Below are 20,567 nucleotides of genomic sequence, written 5' to 3'. Positions count from 1 at the left end.
CGAGAGACCTGCGACTTTCTTTTGTTATGTCTCTCACCTAACTGATGTAACATTTTATGGAGCACTGTTTTCAATTTTTAGGACGACAGCAATCATAGCCCAGCGGTATGTGCAAGTTAATATAGTGAGAGCTGGAAAACCATTTAGTGAAGGTGAGTTTATAAAGGAGCGCATCAATGATGCTGATGATTTACTTTGCCCACTGAATGCAAATCAGTTTCGAGCTATCACTCTTTCTCAAGTGAGATTTGTTGGATTACTAAGAAGAAAGCTGCAGCGTACAGAAGAATCATTGTACAGCATCCACTGCATTTTACACCAAGAAGTACTCTGTGCAAAAGCAGCAAAACTGTCAGTCATCTGTTAGGAAGCCAGCTGTACATGTAACTTAGATGTAATGTGTGTGACTAGCAAAGCTTGTGTAGACCCACAATACAGCAATTACGGTATTCTCAGTGCACAATAAGGTGATCTTCCCTTGCGATCAGACACGGTCGATCAGAAGGTTGATGACTAGTATGCCTACCATTGTGTTCCCGTGCAGTCCATCATCAGGCTACTGTCACTTCTTAATGCCCTACAAACCTGCATATTTCAGAATTTGACAAGCCAGCCAAATGGAGAGCCACAATGGATCCCCTTTCAGACTCTGTCAGGAGCTGATACAATGCCTCCCACGAGTATGCAGCATCTTCCATATCCTTCACAGTGATCGCCCTACATCTACCAGACCTGGTAACGATGCTAAATGTGAACAGCACTAATGAACTCTGGAGGCTGTACTGCCTGTCACAGAGTATTGCAACTCTAATCATTTACATTCTCTGCCAATGGCATGTATGTGCATGAAGTTGTATTGACTTCCAGTGATGTCTTCTGTGTGATGAACTTTTTCTGTTGGGAGTGCATTGTTGATAATTCAGGCTTTCTTGGGAAATTGTATTAATTAATTCTCATTAGATTGTCAGTAGAGTCACAGTGTTTCCTGGAAGTTACCGTGTTGACAATTTCCCTGCTGACATTCTTCAGTTGTTGAGTGTACCGCCAGATATTGTAGTCTTCCTGACGTGATATTTCATTGATGTGACTCATCACCTTCACCAGGTGCTACCTGAGACTTATTGTCAGATGAAGGTTGTCTGTAATTTTTACCCTCTGCCTTCCTGTTCCATCAACTGTCCACTCCCACTTCAAACCTGCTGCATGTGCAGTCTGTTCCTGCTGGCCCTGTGAATGGATGTCATGCCACCTGATGTTCTGAATGCCACCTGCAACTGCACCCACAGATCTTTGTGGCCTGTTCCCACTTGGGGCAATCTTGAATATTCTGTTGTCTGTCCATTACTTGCAGCTTCTGTGCTGATGAGTTCTGCAATCATTGTGTTTTTAATAGACCCAGTGCAGGGTACCAAGTGTTGCTCAGCGTATATCCCTTGTCCTGTCTAATTAGTTTCCCTTTAGTCAAATCTCAATTGATTCCCTAACTTTGCTGTATGTGTTCTTTTGCGCCAGGATTATCTTATATTTGTAGCTTGTGGAACAATAGAGTTCTAAATAGTGTTCAGCAATGTCTGATTTGGTTGTTTCTCCTCCAATCAATATCAGAGAACAACTGGAGAATGTTAGAGATGACCTTGGCATATGAAAGACAGGAATTTATAGTAAGTCTTGCCAATATGAAACGTATCAATGTGGAATGTCATATTTTGGAGCCACTACAAGACACATTGACATCAGATGCCCAGAACACCAGTGCCACATGCATCTGCAACAAGAAACTTCATTAGCCTTTGCTAAAAACTATTTGTAACTTGATCATTCCATGAGATCTGTAGGGGCAAGAATCCTGTCCCAGACACCCAGGTATTGGGACAGTGTAGTGAGGAAGCTGATCACAATTCAACTAACAGAGAACCGACCAATCCAGACATGGGCTGTGAGCTGAGCAAAGCTTGGGATTCACCACTAGATTTATTAAAAACTCAGTGAATGCGAATTAGCTTGGACTGAAGCCAGAACACTTGTGGGCAGCACTTGCAGGTGCAGGCAGTATTCAAATGTCAGGTGATACAGTCGTCTTGGGGTTGTGCCTAAAGGAACAGGCTGTAGATGGACATGTACAAATTATGGGCATGCTACAACCAATGGTCAGTTTCAGGTATCACCTGATGAAGGCTGTGAGTCATTTCAATGAAATATCATGCCAGCGATACTACAGTACCTGGCAGCACAGCTGACAACCCAAGAATGCTAGCACATTAACAGGAAAGCCTGAAGACTTAACAATATACCTGATGATCATTTTCAGCTGAAGATGCTGAGCTTGAGAATTGTTGAGACATTGCTTGGAAATGATTCAATCATACAAAATGTGAGGCTGTTATAAATGTTCAGCATGTAGTCATATTTGCAATTTAATCTGACTTGTTCCACATCATTACAATTAGTCATGCAAAGTGATCCATGGAACATGAAACTATATTGCTTCCAAGCTGATCAGTTCCATTCCATAGCTTCAAGATAATTTTCTAGTCTCATAAATTCGACCAAGAAGGATTGTTTGTGGGCAGATACTTTGAAGGTGTTAAATTATATTCTTACTACTAAGTGTGCTGTGATATTTCCTTTTATTTACAGAGAAGGAGGCTGCAGTGATGAGCTGAGTACATACAGCATGGTTGCTGGTGTGTGGTCGTGTATGTATTCCCTGGGGTAAGATTATATTTAATGTCCTTACAATATTTACTAACTCACTGAGAATGTTGTGAAGTAAGCACTGTGTATTTTATCTTCTGTAGGAAAGCAAACAAATCTTACTGCATTTAGCAATGACAAAACCACTAATTTTTCACTTTTGTATTTGTCACGTAGTAGCAGAGCAATAACCTGGTCACAATTTGGCAATTACTTTTATTGAAAGAGTATGAATTAAACATTATACTGTTATTCGATTATTTTATTATTATCTCCTGCCTATTAAATACTTTCCTCAAGTTATCTCCATTTTTCTCATCTAGCATAAAGTCAAGTGTTCAGTTAGAGTCCTGACTCATCACCTATTGACAAGTTCCTGATGCCATTCCTATCTTAATCTCATCCTGTTCCAGGCCAGTTGCTTCATAAACTGGTATCTTCCTCTTTTCACTTCAATCAGCCATTTCATTTTTCTCCTTCCTGTTTTCTTCTGTCCTTTCTCTGTATTTTTGATAGCAGCTGTTAGAATTCTTTTTTCTCAAAGTATATGTCCCATCCAGTTTTCTTTCATTTTCTTGGTAGGTTGAGGTAGTTTGCTTTACCCTTGCCATTAATTCACTCTTCTTCACTTTATACGCCCATTTTATTAATTCCATTCTCTTTCAAACCCACATCTTGAATGCTGCCATTTTTTCTCTTTCCCTCTTCTTTAGTGTCCAGATTCACAGATGTACAGGAAAACACTCCACACAAAGCATTTAACAAAGATTTTCCTTAATCCCAACCTATTTTCCTACATAATAAGTGTTTCATTTTCTGGAAAGCCTGTCTTGCCATTGTAGTTCTTGATCTTATTTCTTTCTTACTCATGCAGTTATCAATTAGTATTCCCCCAAATATCTGTACTTTGCATCCAGCACATTTGACCTTCTGTTTTTACTTTCATATCTTTATTGCCCTCTGCTGTCATCACTGTAATTTTCTTCGTGTTGATTCTCATTCAGTATTCTTGCAATCCTCCTTCAAGTCTAGATCTATTTTTTGAAGACATATCATTTTACCTCCAGGTAGTATCACATCTTCAGCAAGTCTGACGCAATCGATTTTACCCCTATTACCAAGCAAGGTGGCGCAGTGGTTAGCACACTGGACCCACATTCAGGAAGAAGACTGTTCAATCCCACCTCTGGCCATCCTGATTTAGGTTTTCCGTGATTTCCCTAAATCATTTGAGGCAAATACCAGGCTGGTTCCTTTGGAAGGGCATGGCTGACTTCCTTCCCCATCCTTCCGTAATCTAATGAGACTGATGACCTCGCTGTTTGGTCTCCTCCCACAAACAACCCAACTCTTACTCCTAACCCCTCTACTTTGTCAAATATATTGCAAAAACCTGTGTGCCCCAATCATTTACAAAATGTATTACCACCTAATCCAAGGTTGTGAATTCAAGTGTTTTAACGAATATGAGTTCCATTGCAAGAATTTTGAAAACTATACACATATGCCTGTTTTTTGTTTGAAATGTTTTAATGTATTCATAGCCTTATATTATTTGAATATGGGCAATCATTTTAAACAGTAGAATTTTTATAAGTTGGTGTATCACCACTTCTAGTTCATGATGAAACTCACTGATTTTATTAATAGAACTCTCAAAGATTTTCATCAGAGCTATTTCTGTCACAAAAAAATCTTCTGTTACAGCTTGATCCCTTATGTTTTTCTTTTCTGCCGCAATATGTTAATCCCTTTTGTGTTTAAATTTTTTGATGACCTTCTGCCTTTTCACTTATTTTCATCATTTCCCAGCTTATGAGCTTGACCTTTCCTTTCTTACCTTCAGGCTCTGCCTGACAAATACTCTACTATGTGAGCTATTCATCTTTTCCAGACTCCCAGGTAGTGAATTCTGTGGCAAATTGTTCATTTGTAAGATGAACTATTCATTAATCTTTTTTCTTCCCTTGCTCAAGAGAGAATTTGTTATGTTGTTCTGACAAATTTGGATAATGTCTGTTGAGACGTTCGTATTTTTCTTATCTCATTTGTAAGTTTGTTTGTTTGCTTCAGAGAACCCAGCCTGAGCCTGTTTTAACTCATTAATATCTTTATAAATTTAATTAGCTATACCACTCTGCAACTCAGAAAATTTGTTTTCTATTGGTACATTAATGTCAGAAACTTTCATTAACGGAGTTTGAATTTTCTTTTCATTGTCAAATTCATGACCACCATTGCACTGAAGCATGTTGACTACATTGCCAAAATTTGCAACATGTCTTGGATCTTTTTGACAGTGTTACACTTTTCTTTCAAGAAACAGACCTTGCAAAAACTTAATCATATGTGATGCTGATGAAATACCTTGAACCTCCTAAAGACTTTTTTCCCATGGCACCATGCGGATCTGCAGGGATTACTTCCCCATGTTCATTACTGAAATCAAATGGTACAAAGTTGAATGTTGTAAATCCCTATACACTTCAAGAGAATGGCTGTACTCATCATACTAACATTTGTAGAACTAAGATAGCCAATTCTCTTGTCAAAGACTCTGCCAAAGTGTTTATTGGTAGAAACACTCAATAGTGCTGTTTACATTCATAATCAAACTGAGCCTAATAGTGTTCATGGAAAGACACCATGCCAGTTGTTAACATGGAAGAATGACCATATGAATCTACTGCATATTTTTAAGATCAAATTTTATGCACATTTTTGAAAAAGAGTACCATAAGACATGGGGATGTAAAGACACAATACAGCCCTTGTTGGCAATGCTAAAGGTGTTGGTTTTTGCCTCTACATGAAAACTTACTGATGAATCATTCAGATGAGAGATGTGTTTGAATCAAAATGTACTGTAAAAACCTTGAAAATATTTCCTCATGAGAAAAGTAAGTCAACATCCTATAAAGATGTGGCTGGTGTTTACAGCAGGGTCAGGTTAGGAAATGAAAGTGAACCATCAACATATCCAGTGGGATATGTACCTGAACCAGAAGGGTGTAGAAGAGAGATTCAACTCTGAAACAAGGAGCAAATGTGGAAACCCAAGCATTTGATAGAATATTTCTTAGCAGACATAAATAAATTAAGGAACTGTCCTGAAGCAATCAGGTCACCTGGCTGGAGTGGTTGGAAATCAGTAATGAAAGCAGAAATTGTGTCATTGTAGAATAATTCTGTATGGACTTTGACAGAATTACCAGCAGGTTGCAAGTAATTACCAGGAGGTTGCAAGGTTATCTTTAATTATTGGATTTCTTTTTGTGTCAAGCAAGATGTTAATAGGGAAATTTACAACAATGTTAAGTATTGCTGCTGATTAAGGTTTATAGTTAGCACAGTCTGATGATGTGAATTCAGCATTTCTAAGTGGTCTGCTAAAGGAAGAAGTATACATGGAACAGCATAAATGGTTTCATGATGGCATGACCGGGGTATGCAAACTCTCTTGATATATTATCATTTAACCCCTTAACATAAAATCCTGAGTTACCTTGTTTTTATTATTTTGACAGTGACTTAAAATCGTGAGTATACATTGGCAACTTAAGAACAGATGTTATAAGTATTTCAGCAGTGATAGTTAAGTGTGTGGTTGCTAGAGAACATCTGGTTCTGTGTTTGGAGCTTGGCTCTCGTGTTTTGTTTGAGGTGGATATTCAGCTACAAAACAGGCACTTTCAGCCTCTCTTGCATTGCTGTTTAGAAAATGCTTTCAAAAAGGATGGCTATAGTGATCCAGAGTTTGACATTCAGTTTAGTAACTGAGAAGGGAGTAAGAATGTGATGTTATTTCATTAGAGACTGCTTGCCCAATGGTATGGGATAAATAAATCCACTGTGCTCCATCCAGCTCCTCCAAGTAGGTGAAATACACTGTTAGACTTCATAACTACAGAAACTGAAAAATAACTTCAAGGTTTGGATTATTTTAGTCAAAGTCCAGTGTGTGGGCATACTCAGGATCTTATTGTTGGTGATCTTCAAAATTTTGTAATTCATTATTTTGAGATTTAAAAGCTATTTTTATATGTCTGTATGTAATGTCATTCGTTATAGAATTTGTTTCACCAATGAAAAAATATTATTTTTTGGAAGATAATTTGAAAACAAATAAATAAATAAGTAAGTTTGTATGTTAGAGGGTTAAAACAATCTCCAAAATGTTGGAAAGGTCTGTTCAAAAGTGAGCTTACAGTTTTGAATGAACTGAAAGTAGTGCAGATCCATGTCTGTATATTACATTTCTAATGATGATAGGTATATAATTGTTTTATACATTTGTAATGAGCTATTGTTGGATCCAAGATGAGTATTATCAGTGAATGTCTGAGTATTCTGCAGAATGAAATCAAGATTACAACTGAGCCTGTTGGGCATTTCTTGAATATCTTGATCAGATGTGATGATGGTTCAGTTTTTGTCAGCCAAAAGGTTTATGCAGAAAATATACTCCATTAATTTAATACAGCAGAAGCAAATACTGTATCTGCTCTGACCGAGAAATATGAGTAGGTGAAAAAGTTCACAGATATAAAGACTCAAACTCCTAACCAAAAGCCGGCCGGAGTGGGCGAGCAGTTCTAGGCGCTACAGTCTGGAACCTCGCGACGACTACGGTAGAAGGTTTGAATCCTGCCTCGGGCATGGATGTGTGTGATGTCCTTAGGTTAGTTAGGTTTAATTAGTTCTAAGTTCTAGGGGATTGATGACATCCAAAGTTAAGTCCCATAGTGCTCAGAGCCATTTGAACCATTTTCCTACTGAGGGATATTTGATGTATTTGAAAATGGCATATCTATTTTTTTGCCAATTTCTGGGGAAACCAAAAGGACAGTATTTTAAAATACATCAAAGGTTCAGTGTCACCTAGACTAGATACAGAATTTCTGAACTGTTAGAAGTGTTGGAAGCATTTAGTGATACTGATGATGCCTGTGAAGCATCCACTTTCTGTTCCATAAGTGGTCTTCTCTTCAAGTAAAGTGGTGGAGCAGCAAGGTGGCCTTGCAGCCATCAAACATGTGTGACCCTATCAACAGCTAAAGCTGAGTTTGTAGCTACTAGAGAAGCTGTGCAAAAATTTATGTGGTTGACTCATCAGTTCAGTGAAATTGAGCTATTGAAAGCTGTACACTTTTTGTGAGTGACAGTGTTAAGTGCAATCTGTCTAGGAAGGAACTGTTGAGAGTCATGTATACTCAAAGCATATTGATGTATTGGAAATTGCATTACCTGTGACTAATTTTTGAGCACTCAATAGCTAATTGTATGTATGTCATCTTTCTGTAATCTGGTTTTGTAATGAGTTTTCAAATAATGGTCACAAAACACTTAGTTAACATTACTCATTTTCACACTGATTCCCACTCATGACAACATGATGACCAGCTTGTCTAGTAGATTTCATATAGAATGTAAATCACAGAGTAACACTAACAGTACTCTATGAAACTTTCTGACAGTGACAGTATTTTTGAGTGCACTTTCAAAACTAAATTCTGACTGATGAACATCACACGCTTGGTTTTGATTGTACAGTCACTGAACACAATGGAAATTTTTAAAACTGATAGCAACACACAAATGCTCATGTTATTGATGTGTATAAATTAATAAATAAGTTAAGGGAGACTTTGACACTTTAAGGTAAACCAGGTGATGTCTTGGTGCGACTTTTTACACGTGGCTGTTATCACGATCATTTTCAAGTGTGAACATTCTAAATTTTTTCATGTTTTCGCATTTTTGTCTGTTGCTTGGAAACCAAGTAATGTGACCATTACCATAATGAAAGAGCATTAAATTTTGCATTGAATGGCCTACTTACATGTCAAAATCAGTGCACTTGTTTGGTCAGAATCAGTTGCCAAAATTTGTTAATTTTTACCAACTGGGCTAAAAAGTTAAATCCAATACCTGTAACTCAAAAATGGTTACTCCACATGAAAAATGTCAAGTTATCAAAGTTGTAGAGCACAAAGTTTCATGATACAAAAGCATCTAGTTTTTCTGTTTTAGGCATTATTAAGCATTCATAAACTTGAAAGCCAAAGTAATCCCATTTTTTTCTTTTCTTTTCTTTTTTTTATGAATCAAAGTTATTGATGTCCTGTGAGAAGATGGCTCTCTAATGAGCACATGTGTGTCTTCATTCATGTGTATTTTTATTCATTTTCATCCATGCCTTAATTTGCAAGAGTGGATTGCTAAAATGAAAACCAAGTACTAGTAATGTTCAGTATGTATTTATATGTGGGTAATATAAAAATTTGTGCAAATGAACAAATAAAAGGGCTCGACAACATTATGTATGCTGAGGAACAGTTCAGTCAATATTTGTGACATCCACATATTTCTGTGCATCCACATATTTCTGTGCATCCTGTTTTGCATGCACAGGAAACCATCTTCTGTAGTGTATGTGATGCTGCATCTCTCATCATTTAAATGCCAGAGATTCACATTTTATTACATAGGTTGTTTGGGAGACTGTGGCATATCCTGGTACAGCGTCCAGTCTTCACAATCCAGTGCGCCATCTTCACCAACATAGCTTCGATCTCTTCCTCATCCCCGTTGAGCAATTTCTGGGGCGTTCCTGCGAGATAAGCCCCAACAGTGTTTGTAAATTGAGGAACCGTTCAGTCCAGATTTATGACATCCACATATAGTGGGGATCCTGTTTTGCACGCATAGAAAATCGTCGTCAGTAGTATGTGTATCTTTTGTCATCATCATGGGAAACAAGCCTGATAAGTTTCTCTTTCAGCCCTACTGTCATGGATCAGTTTTCTTCCCCAGCCAACATTGCACTTTGTGGTAGTATCGCAGTGAGTGCCACCCTGCTGCACCTGTTGTTGGTGGTAGCCTTCCAGGTTTGGAAGATTTTCTAGGGCAGACTTTACAAAATGATCATATCTGAGTTCATCCAAAGTCACACTGTTGGAATTCCATTACAGTGCGTACATTACCTGTTTGCCTGCCGGTACTACTACATCTTGAGAACCTGAGGGTTCAACAAATTCAGCAACTTGCACTTTGAGGTGTGGCTGTTGCCCCATAAGGTTTAGTAACTTTACTTTTCCTTGGACAAAGAAACAGAATGTGGTATCATGAAGGCATCATTGAAAATGGCACATTCAGGATTAAAATTGAAAGAATTACTGGAGTGCCACACTCCTTGCTGATTCCCCTCTTCCTGGTTTGATGTGGTATAAGTTGTAGTGGTTTCCTTGACCCATTCGAAGAACAATGCCCTCATTAACAATTGCCACATTGTCAGACTCACCAACTTGGGGAATAGCTGTTTCTGCAATTAATGAATCTTCCTCTGCCTGCAGCACGTGAATACCTCCATCCTCAGGTTTCTGGATGAGCATCAAAATCAAGTGGTTTGTTGTTGCTCTCATTTGTGAGAATCTGCTCCTGTGGGATTACAGCATTTGTATCTTAATCAAAAATGATATCTGATGAAGAACATGATGTCTTTAAATGTTGAGATCTTTCAGAATACTTTGTTCTCCTTTGTGAAGCACCACTTGGATAGCCATTGAATATAAGTGTGATTTTGGATCTATTGTGCGTTCTCAAATAGGTTTCATATTTCATACAGATGACCCCAAACTTCCCTTTGATGTGCCAAACAACCTTGTGGATCAGGTGACCACCATCCATCACAAAGCTTTTTATTTTGGGTACTTCATTCTCTTGGAGAGATGTGAATGCATCATAGAGACGATTTTGTATGCTTATTGAGACCACCTTCCGTGAATGACAACATGGGGTATGGCAAAGTTCAGATGAGATGCAGAACTTCAAGTCTTTGTAAGATTGCTTTATAACAAACAGTCTTTGAAACAATGTTAATGGGTTTATCATAGGAATCCTCTTCTTCCCTATCTTGAGAGCTGTAGTGCAGGATGCAAGTGCTATAAGCGTGAGGTTGCATTGAAATGAGATGCTTTTAATGTTCTCTCCTTTAATTCTGGTGATCCTTTAATTCTTTCTACTGATGCCTCATGACAATTTACCAATTCATCACCAATTATTCCACTGCTTACCAACATAAGCATATTACATTTTTGAACAGTTGATGTTTTAACAGCCAGTCTTTAAGTTTGTCACTGTCTGCTGCATTTTGATCTCTGTGTGAAGCTCTTAAATCCACATATTGCTCACTTGTTTATGATGATGATGTATCACAGAATTCTTCAATTTTTGACAAACACTCTGTAAGGATTCCATCCGTGAAGTGTACTTTGTGAGCACAGAGTCTGGAAAACCCATGTCTGTGAGTTAAACCACTTTTCACTTTCATTGTTTTCATTAAAGTTTGCTTTGTTGTCATATCAGACCATAGACCATCTAATGGTGGAGTAGTGTTCAGCCATAAATTTGTTGAATTCAGAAGCGTCCATTCAGTCTCCCAATGTGGTCATCTCTTTTAAGAAAAGGTGAGCACTTTTGCCATACAGGATATGACAAACAGCGTGGAAGTATGCATTTAAACACCATTAAGAAAATTTTATCAAAGTCAGGTTTTCTCTATACTCTGCTTCAGTGAACTGTTTTGTGTGCATAACCATGCCATAATATACACCCATAATTAGGTGTTTTTCCTCGTGTTTCATTGCTGCAAATCACATTTTCAAAGTTGATTATCACATATATGTAATCTTTATTTTCATGGCATGTAAATACCGATGGTCTGTTATGGGGAAGCAATAATTCCTCTTATTGCTTGAGCATACTCATGCCCACTCAAAACTTGATCCAAACTCTTTTCAGCAAATATTGTGTCTCAAGCCACTTTCTACTGTTATTATACGAATGCAACATGAGGAAGACAGTAGAAAGTGAAACACACCCAATCATACAGTGACATGTTCTGAATCACTGGCTACACTTCTTACATTATCCACCACATTCAAATAAAATAGCTGATCAAAAGTGACAAAGCATCACTTTTGATCATGTTTTATGCATATTTTTCAATGCTGTTATAAGACATGTATATAGCATGTCTTACAAAGTTGGAGGATAATTTAAGAATGGGAGGCACATTATTTTTGAATGTACCAACTATTGGTGAGAATTTATTCCACTTTCCATAAAGCCACAGAATCTCATATCTAGAGAGTTATACCTTCAAGCACTCAGGGTTGTTGAAATTGAGATCCTTTATATTAATACTGTTTAACCCATCATCATTTGCTTTTTTACAGGTGATCAGCTAAAGTACGCCAACTGTAGATAAAAATTCAGGAGTTGAACATCTTTCCGAATCACTGTTCTTGTCATACTCCATCGCTTTGAAGCGAGTGACTGCCATGATTCCTCCCATGGAATTAAAAGTATTCAACCCGTCAGTCATCCAGAAGTTAAAATTGCCATTATGAAATATGAACTGGGTGAATCCTTCACTGGCTATGTTAGGAAGCTCAGGTCATTCAGTTAAGGACGTCTCAAATAGGGATCTTCCATATGTGGAGCTGCAAATCCAATTGCACTAAGAGTGTCGACAGTAAGTTTTGATCCGAATCTTATGTACATGAATGTACTGGGCCTAATCAATAGTGAAGATAGAAATAGCCATGGTCTTACTGCAGAAGTCACTGCATGTGACAAAGCAACACACTTTTTTTTCAATTTATGTAGAACTCTTGATTTGTTTTTCAAAATCAACAACTCAGAGAAAAGGAGCAATGATTCATAGATCACTGGACATGTGATGAGATATAACCATGTGGGGGTATTGTGATGAATTATAGACCTGAGTACAGACGTCCTCACAAAGTATATCTGCAGCAGCACATACAATTCTCAGATGCTCTTCTCGTGGGTCTGATAGCTAGCTGCCATAAAAAGTATCACATAGAATCTTGCAGCCTGTACTTTTGAAACACACTATTGAGCTTTTTTTATGTCTATCAACAATTGCCATGCTTCAACATACTTCTGGAAGAGGTGGGTTTTTATGGTCCTTACATCTGACACCCAGCAGTTAATCATATGGTTCTTCAAGTCCTGCGAAGAAAACTAGCACTCTTCTGGTTGTCTGAAGTAGGAAGAAATAATTTCCACTGATACACATGTCTGTGCGGATCCAGGGCTTCCTTTTTTTCCTCCACCCCTGGTTGGCTGGTAAAAATTCCTCTGACAAAAGCTATGACATTGAGCATCTTTAGTACAAACATCCTCACAAAAGATACTTTCCAATTCTTTGCAAGCCCAATCATTACCTTGCCATTTCAGCTACCCCATCGCTTAATTCAAGTTTCATCACTTAATGAATAATATTTCACTTTGCTCAGGGAAGTGTGCAAAGTTTATCCCAATTGTCATCCATTTTTTTGCCACAATAAAAGTAGTGTTTTTTTTAAAACAAATGATTTCTTGTATGGTGGGAGATTCGGCATTGACAGTGCAGGGCCTTTTGTCAGAGATGATTTAAGCAGCTTTGTGTTATTGTACTTCTTCAGGCAAGCGGTGTGCACTTCAGCTTCAGCCATACCTGTTAACTTGTGATGTGTTACGATTTTCCTATCTTTAATGGATAGTAGAAGTATTTCCAGTCCATTATGTTTCATTTTAACCACATCATCATCTGCCGCATTGCCATCACGTATAAAACACACCTCCTTGTGATCTGGAGCACTCATTTTAAATGTTATACTGTTACTTAAAAACCGTCTTGATTGCAAATATTTTTATTCATATGACCGGTTTCAGTTCATTCAGAACCATCTTCAGATCTGATATTTCAGTTACAGGAGTAACCCGTCCAAATCCAGCAGTTCTCACATGTGACGTAGCATGTGAGAACTGCTGGATTTGGACGGGTTACTCCTGTAACTGAAATATCAGATCTGAAGATGGTTCTGAATGAACCGAAACCGGTCATATGAATAAAAATATTTGCAATCAAGACGGTTTTTAAGTAACAGTATAATTTCACTGATTGCTGTTTGTCCCATAAGACATTATGTCTGTTTTTGCAAACATTTTAAATGTGCTGACAGCACAAAAAACAATAATTCATATGAGGAAATGTGAATTTGCAAGACACAAGGAGTTTTGAACATGTTCCTTTTGGACATGTTCCTTTTGCAATGCACAAATACTGGGTGTGGCTAACAATGGAAACTATAACAAAAGAACAGAGGGGATGGCAGCCTTGGATGTTTATGACATGTCAGTTGAGAGAGATTTATAGGTACCTCTACACCTGAAGGTGGGACAGATCTATGTCTTGCTATTGGAATCCTCATTTTGTTGAATGAATTTGACTTACAAAAAACAACTAAATGGAATTACTTTGTTTTTTCAAGTGTATGAACACGTAATAGTGACTAAAACTGAGAAACTAGATGCTTTTGTATCATGAAACTTCATGCTCTACAACTTTGACAACTTAACATTTGTCATTTGTAGTAACTGTTTTTAAGTTACAGGTGCTGGAACCGACTTTTTAGCCAAGTTGTTAAAATGACTGAACTTTGACAACTGATTGTGACCGTACAGCTGCACCAATTTTGATATTTGAATAGGTCATTTGACACAATATACGATGCTGTTTCATTTTAGTAATGCTAACATTTTCAGCAGAATGCATAGTTTTCAAGCAATAGGCAAAAGTCTGAAAAAAGCAGCAAAATTCTGTGGTCTTTTGCCACAGAGAGTTGTCCCAAGGGTTTTGAAAGTCAGACACTTTGATTCCATATACTCTCAACTATACACATAAGATAAAAATAAAATATTCCATCTCTTTTTTGCAAGCAAAGGACCTTTTTTGTGACACCAATACTGGAGTACTTGATATGCTTCTATATGTTTCCACTTTATATGAGATTTTGTTCTGGAAATCATATGAGCATTTGTGTTCAGGGTCACACATTTGTGGTGGCAATGGTGTAACTCTTTTATTACTGTTTTACTGCCTTGTCATGTCTATGTGATAAAGGATGTTTTTATTCCATTTTGCTGCATACATAGTATCAACAGAATAGTACATCATATTTTTATTACTCATACAGTTTTATTCTATTTATCTATGTGAATCAGCTTTTGTATATGTGTTTATCTCATTATCTTCATTCTGCGTGAGCTCTTTACTGTTAACATTGTTTTACTAGTTTATCTTTGTTGTTATTGTGCACATATAATGTTTTGTATATCCTGTACACTTGTCTAAGGCTAAGTAAAGGAAGTTAATACTACAGAAATAGATCATTAATAAATCACTCCCCTCATATCTTGCTTGATTCATACATATAATCAGGCACTCCACAATAAAACATTCTAAAATCACAACAAATAGAACTACCCAATGAACAACAGTGAGATTAAGGCTTGTCATTATATTATTGGTTCACATCAAGCCATGTCCTTGTTTATTCAGTGCTGTCAACCTATGAAGCAGAAAAAAATTACCCCTGTTTTCTGATTCACTCTCACACACCTGACTCTGATAGTGTCTTCTAGAGCAGCTACTACTCTCATTCCCCCTTTTTTCACCCTCAGACTGTCAAAAAGGTGACAACAAATCATTATAGAATTCATAAATCTGCCAAGTAACTACAAATGTAATGATATAAAAGAGTAGACTTGTACCTAGAAGAACATGCTGCAAATGGTGATTTGTCAATATTGCAAAAGGCACTGGTAAGCAATGGTTATAGTTTTATTGGTAGACTGAAGTTCTCTCATTGGTTATTTGCACATGTCTATAATTCTGAATGGAATTATTATATTGATGGATTTTACAATTATATTAATTAGAGTATTGAGGAAAAAAGATCATATTGCTTTTAATAGTGCAGACAGTGGAACAGGAACAACTGTGTGCCTGTAGATATAGTTTTTTATCTTTTCATAAATAATTACTTCCAGATTTATAAATTCCATAATGATCCATTGTCTTCTCTGGCTGCTTGAAATCCAATTGCTGCATTGTGAAAGCTTATGTGGGTGCATAGTAAATCTAGATAAATGCAGAGTATATCATTTGTTTTACTACTTCCCCACTTTACTGCTTCATCCACAACTGGTGTGTGGTAAACTTAAATGCTGTAACATTCAATTGCAGAAAGAGAGATTCATTCTGGAAGTGTAAGTCACTGTTTCTAAAACCATAAATTTAATTTTATTTCTTAATGTCCCAATCAACTTCTCTGGGGAAGGAGGGTGTTGTGGTAATTTCTCACCTTATATTTATGTGAAGAAATGAAACTCCCTGGAAGACTGTAACTGAGTGCATGATTCAAACTCTGAACCTCAGCTTCCACAGGCAGTGCTCACATTTTCTGTAAAATACGTGATTCCAAGGTTGAGTTCAGTCTGGCACACCATTTTAATTTGCTTGAAAGTTCAAAACAGCACACACATTGTTTCAATGTGAAAAGTTTCATGACATGTAAAAAAATGTTTAATATCACTTTCTTAGTTGCCAGGTACAGGTTGGTTTGTTTAAATATTTACTGTAATTAGTATGACAGATTCAAAAAATTTAAAAAGTTGTCATAGTTTTTGTTCTGAAATAGTTTCATAGTTTCATGTTTGTTATATGCGAATAATACTCAATTTTCTTTTGTTCAGGGAAGTTATGGGGCCTTCTGTAGGTGGTACTGTTATGGAGTACTATGGCTTCCCTATCTGTTCAACTGTTATGGCTGGGCTCTCATTGCTGTTGGTGAGTTATAGCTGTAAGAGAATACTCTAACTTTTTGTGATTTTTGCAAAAATGAACAATAAAGAGTAAACAGGTTACAAATGAAAAATGTAAGGAATGGACAGATTGATACTTACTGTAAAGGTAACACATTGAGTTGCTGAAAGATACATTTAAGACACTTACACATTAGCTTTAGGCCACACCATTTGTCAGAAAAAAAAGAGAAACACTCATACATTCATAGCAGTGCAAGGATGGAGGGATAGAAGAGGACTATCTGGCAGTATTTGCAGAGACTAGACTGTCAACAGGGGCAGAGTAAGTAGGATGTGGGGCAGGGAAGTTTGGAGGCGGTGGAGGGGGGCAGATGGAGTGAAAAAGGAGAGGGGCAGAGAAAGATAGGTGGGTGCAATGACAAAGGGGGGCACACACAGAGAGGGTAGGAAATAAGAATAATGAGGGGATGATAGGATTTATGGGGTGGAAACTGTCAGGTGGAGGGTGTGGAGAACTATGTCACCATAGGTAGAGGCCAGGATATTTTTGGGACTGAAGAATGTGTTTTAAGGATAACTTCCATCTGTGCAGTTCAGAAAAACTGGTTGTGGAGTGGACGATCCAGGTGGCTGAGGTAGTGAAAAAGCCATTGATTTAAAGTACATTACGTTCATATGCATGTTGTGCCTTTGGGTGGCCTACTTTGTTCTTGGCCACAGTTTGGCAGTGGCCACTCATCCTGGTGGATAGCTGGTTTGTAGTCATACCAATAAAAAAAAAGCTGTGCTCTGGTAGTACATGACTTGGCTGTTTTCACAAGTGGGTCGGCTTGTGATGGAGTAGGATAAGCCTGTGAGAGGACTGCAATAGGAAGTGTTGGGTGGGTGGATTGGGCAGGTCTTGCATTTAGGTCTTCCACAGGGATATGGTCCTTAGGGTAAGGGGTTGGGATTGGGAATGGCATATTGATGTACTAGAATGTTATGGAGGTTGGGTGGGCAGCAGAACGCCACTTCCTGAGGGCTGGGAAGGCTCTTGGGTGTCAATCATTTTAGGGTATGGGGATAAGTCATCAAAGCCATGGTGAAAGATGTAGTCCAGTTGTTACAGTCCAGAGTGGTATTGGATAATGAAGGGGACACTCATTTGTGTCTGTTTCTTGAAGGTGGTGGGAGGATTGGGGGCCTAAGGGGAAAAGGCACGAGAGATATGTTTGTTTGACTAGGTCTGAAGGATAGTGTCTGTCTGTGAAGGCATTGGTGAGACCCTCTTGCATATTTGGCAAGGAAGATCTTTTCACTGCAGATATGACATCCCCTGTTGGCCAGGATGTATGAGAAAGATTTTTTGGTGTAGAAGGGACAGCTGTAAAAATGTAGATACTGTTGGTAGATGGTGAGTTTAAAGTGGGCAGAGGTGTGGATGGAGCCTTCAAAGAGGAGGTGGTCAACATCCAGGAAGGTGGTATGCTGGGTTGCAGAGGGCTGGCTGAAGCAGATATGAGAAAAGGTGTTGAAGTTGTGATGGAATAAAGATAGGGTGGTGACTTGGCCCCTGAGTCCACATCATGAAGATACCATCTATGAACCTGAGCCAAACTGGGGGTTTGCTGTTATGGGGGGGCTAGGAAGGTCTCCTCTAGATGGCCCAGAAACCGTTTAGCATAGGAGGGTGGCATGCAGGTGCTCAGAGCTGTGCCGCCAATTTGTTTGCATATCTTCCATTCAGAGGAGAAGTAGTTGTGAGTTAGGATAAAGATAGTAAGTTGTACGAGGAATGACATAGTGGGTTTGCAGTTTGAAGTACATGGGAAAGATAGTATTCAATAGTGGGAAGGTCATGGATGTGAGGTATGTTGGTGTATAGGTAGGTGGCATCAACAGTGATGAGGAGGGATCCAGGGAGGTAGAGGGGTGGGTATGGTGGAGAGTTGGTGAAAGAAGTGGTTATTATTGATGTGGGAACCTAGATTGTGGACAATTGGTTGAGGTGTTCATCAATGAGTGCTGAAATTCTTTCAGTGGGGGCACAATAACCTGCAACAATGGGGCATCTGGGATTGTTTCTCTTGAAAAATGAAGAAACTGCAGGACAGTTGCTTGATCCTCAATCTTTTATTGTGTACATGACCAGTTTTGGAACACTTGTAGTTACATCAGCCTGAATAAAAAATAAAATCACTTAATTGTCTGAGATCATCCTCACCCATTTTAGTCATGGAACCAAAGGTTCTGTGTCACAAAATTAAAAGGGACCAGAATTCCATAACAACAGGTCCCCTGTGCTGAATGACTGAGAACACAAAAAGTGCAGCATGGGCAAATGACTGTTACTGAATTTTTGTCCTTTTTATTCTTCTGACATGGAATCTTTGTTCCATGACAACACTGGGGTGAGAATGACCTCAGATGATTAAGAGGTGTCCCCCCCCCTCCCCCCATTTTTCTTACACCATATGATGGAATTTCAAATTTTCAAACACTGGTTGTGTACACAATAAGAGATTATGGATTAAGCAACTGTCCTGCAGTTTCTTCAGTTTTGTAAATAGATTTGTACAGTTGTGGCTGCCTCATAAGAATAACTCTTCAGCATTGTTTGGTTTGTGGATTTTGGGAAGCATATGGATGTTGAGTGTGTGGGGTGTCATAGGGGTGAGAAGAGAAATGGCTTTAGGGAAGAGGTTCTGGGGTGGGGCTAAGGCTTTATGCAGGAATTGGAGATTTTGTTGGACTTCTGGGATGATATCACTGGCAGAGTTTATAGGTGGAGTAGTCAGATAATTGGCTGAGGCCTTCTGTCAGTTAGTCACTGTGATTCATAATAACAGTGGGGGAACCTTTGTCTGGATGTAGGATGATTAAGTCAGGATTTGTTTTGAGGCTGTGTATGATCATCCATTCTTGTGCTGAAAGGTTGGTGTTCTGAGGAAGGGACCTGGGGAATAATAGTGAGGCTAAATTGTAGGTAAGAAAGTCCTTGAAGGTGATCAGTGGATGATTAAGTGGGAGGGGGGATGATAAAGATTCATTAGTGGTCATGCATGGGGAGAAGCAGAGTTCAATAGTGGTATAAACTGGGATAGGTTCAATGATGGGAACAGATTGGCTTTGGTTGGAGGGATAGGTGGCAAAGAAGTGTTTCCATTGCAGGGACCAAGAGATGGAGAATAGGTCTTTGACAAGTCCAGTATTGCTAAATTTGAGTATAGTGCTAAAGATGAGACCTTTCGATAGAACTGAAATTTCTGTGGGGATAAGGATTTTGGTGGAAAAGTTAATGGTGTTACAGGAATGTTCCAGCTTTGGATTTGGTCGAATGTTGATATGGAGTTTGGGGAGTTTTGGTAAGTTGAATAGTCAGCTAGGCAGGTTTTGGGTGCTATGAGGGGTTGACAAGGGGGAACCTCTGGTTAGGATAGGATTTGGACAGTGGTGCCCTGAGGCAGCAGTAGGACGTCAGCAGGTTGGATAACTTATGGATGTGGTGTCTAAAACATTCCCCTGAGTGCTGGAGAGCAAGGGACTCAGTTTCAGAGATGTGATACAGATAGCAGGAATTGCACAGTAGCAGTATCTTGCAGAGGGAGTAGATGTGGTTCTGAGATGTATGTGCCATTGGGGTATGTTTTTGCAATACCAGATTTGTGACAGCCAGGGACTGGCTGATTCTGAAAAAGTGAAGGTCATAATGAAAGGAGGAGTGGGATCTAGAGAAAGGAATTTCTGTGTTTAGACCATTTGGGGTGAGGTGGGGGTGGGGGTCCCATGGTTTAGGCAGCATTTAAGAAACAGAATATGGGACTGGGGAATGGGATACTTTTATGAACAGGTGCAGAAAGATAGAGCAGGTATCTATTGTGGCAGGGATAGCATTAGGAAAGTGGGAATGATGCGGAAATGGGCAAAACAAGGTGTTAGGTGGTTGTGAGGTGAGCTGGATAACAGAAAAGACACAAAAAATATGTGAAAACCTGCAAAAATATGCACAGATACGCAAAAATCTGCACAGATATGTGAGAGTACACTCAACTGGTATGTTAAAGTACTTGAAACAGCATGAAACCAGGTGGAAATAGTCACAAATATGTTAAAAAATACGGAAACTTGGACGAAAATGAATGGTTGATGTATGGGACTATGTGTGTGTTGTGACAGGGGAAGAGAGGGGGAAGGGAGATCAGTTAATT

General features: G+C 38.5%; 1 protein-coding gene across 1 annotated transcript in view; it reads left to right on the top strand.

The window, feature by feature from the left end:
- LOC126336311 (MFS-type transporter SLC18B1-like) overlaps positions 1 to 20,567 on the top strand; it is a 341,991-nt gene that overhangs the window by 284,922 nt on the left and 36,502 nt on the right. The window contains exons 10-11 of the mRNA XM_049999851.1: positions 2,638 to 2,712; positions 16,306 to 16,399. Coding sequence (XP_049855808.1) covers positions 2,638 to 2,712; positions 16,306 to 16,399 — 169 coding nt within the window. The remainder of the gene's footprint in view (positions 1 to 2,637; positions 2,713 to 16,305; positions 16,400 to 20,567) is intronic.

This window comes from Schistocerca gregaria, chromosome 2, assembly GCF_023897955.1.
Source record: "Schistocerca gregaria isolate iqSchGreg1 chromosome 2, iqSchGreg1.2, whole genome shotgun sequence".
Classification (NCBI taxonomy): Eukaryota; Metazoa; Arthropoda; class Insecta; order Orthoptera; family Acrididae; genus Schistocerca; species Schistocerca gregaria.
This window is presented reverse-complemented; position numbering and strand designations above follow the sequence as displayed.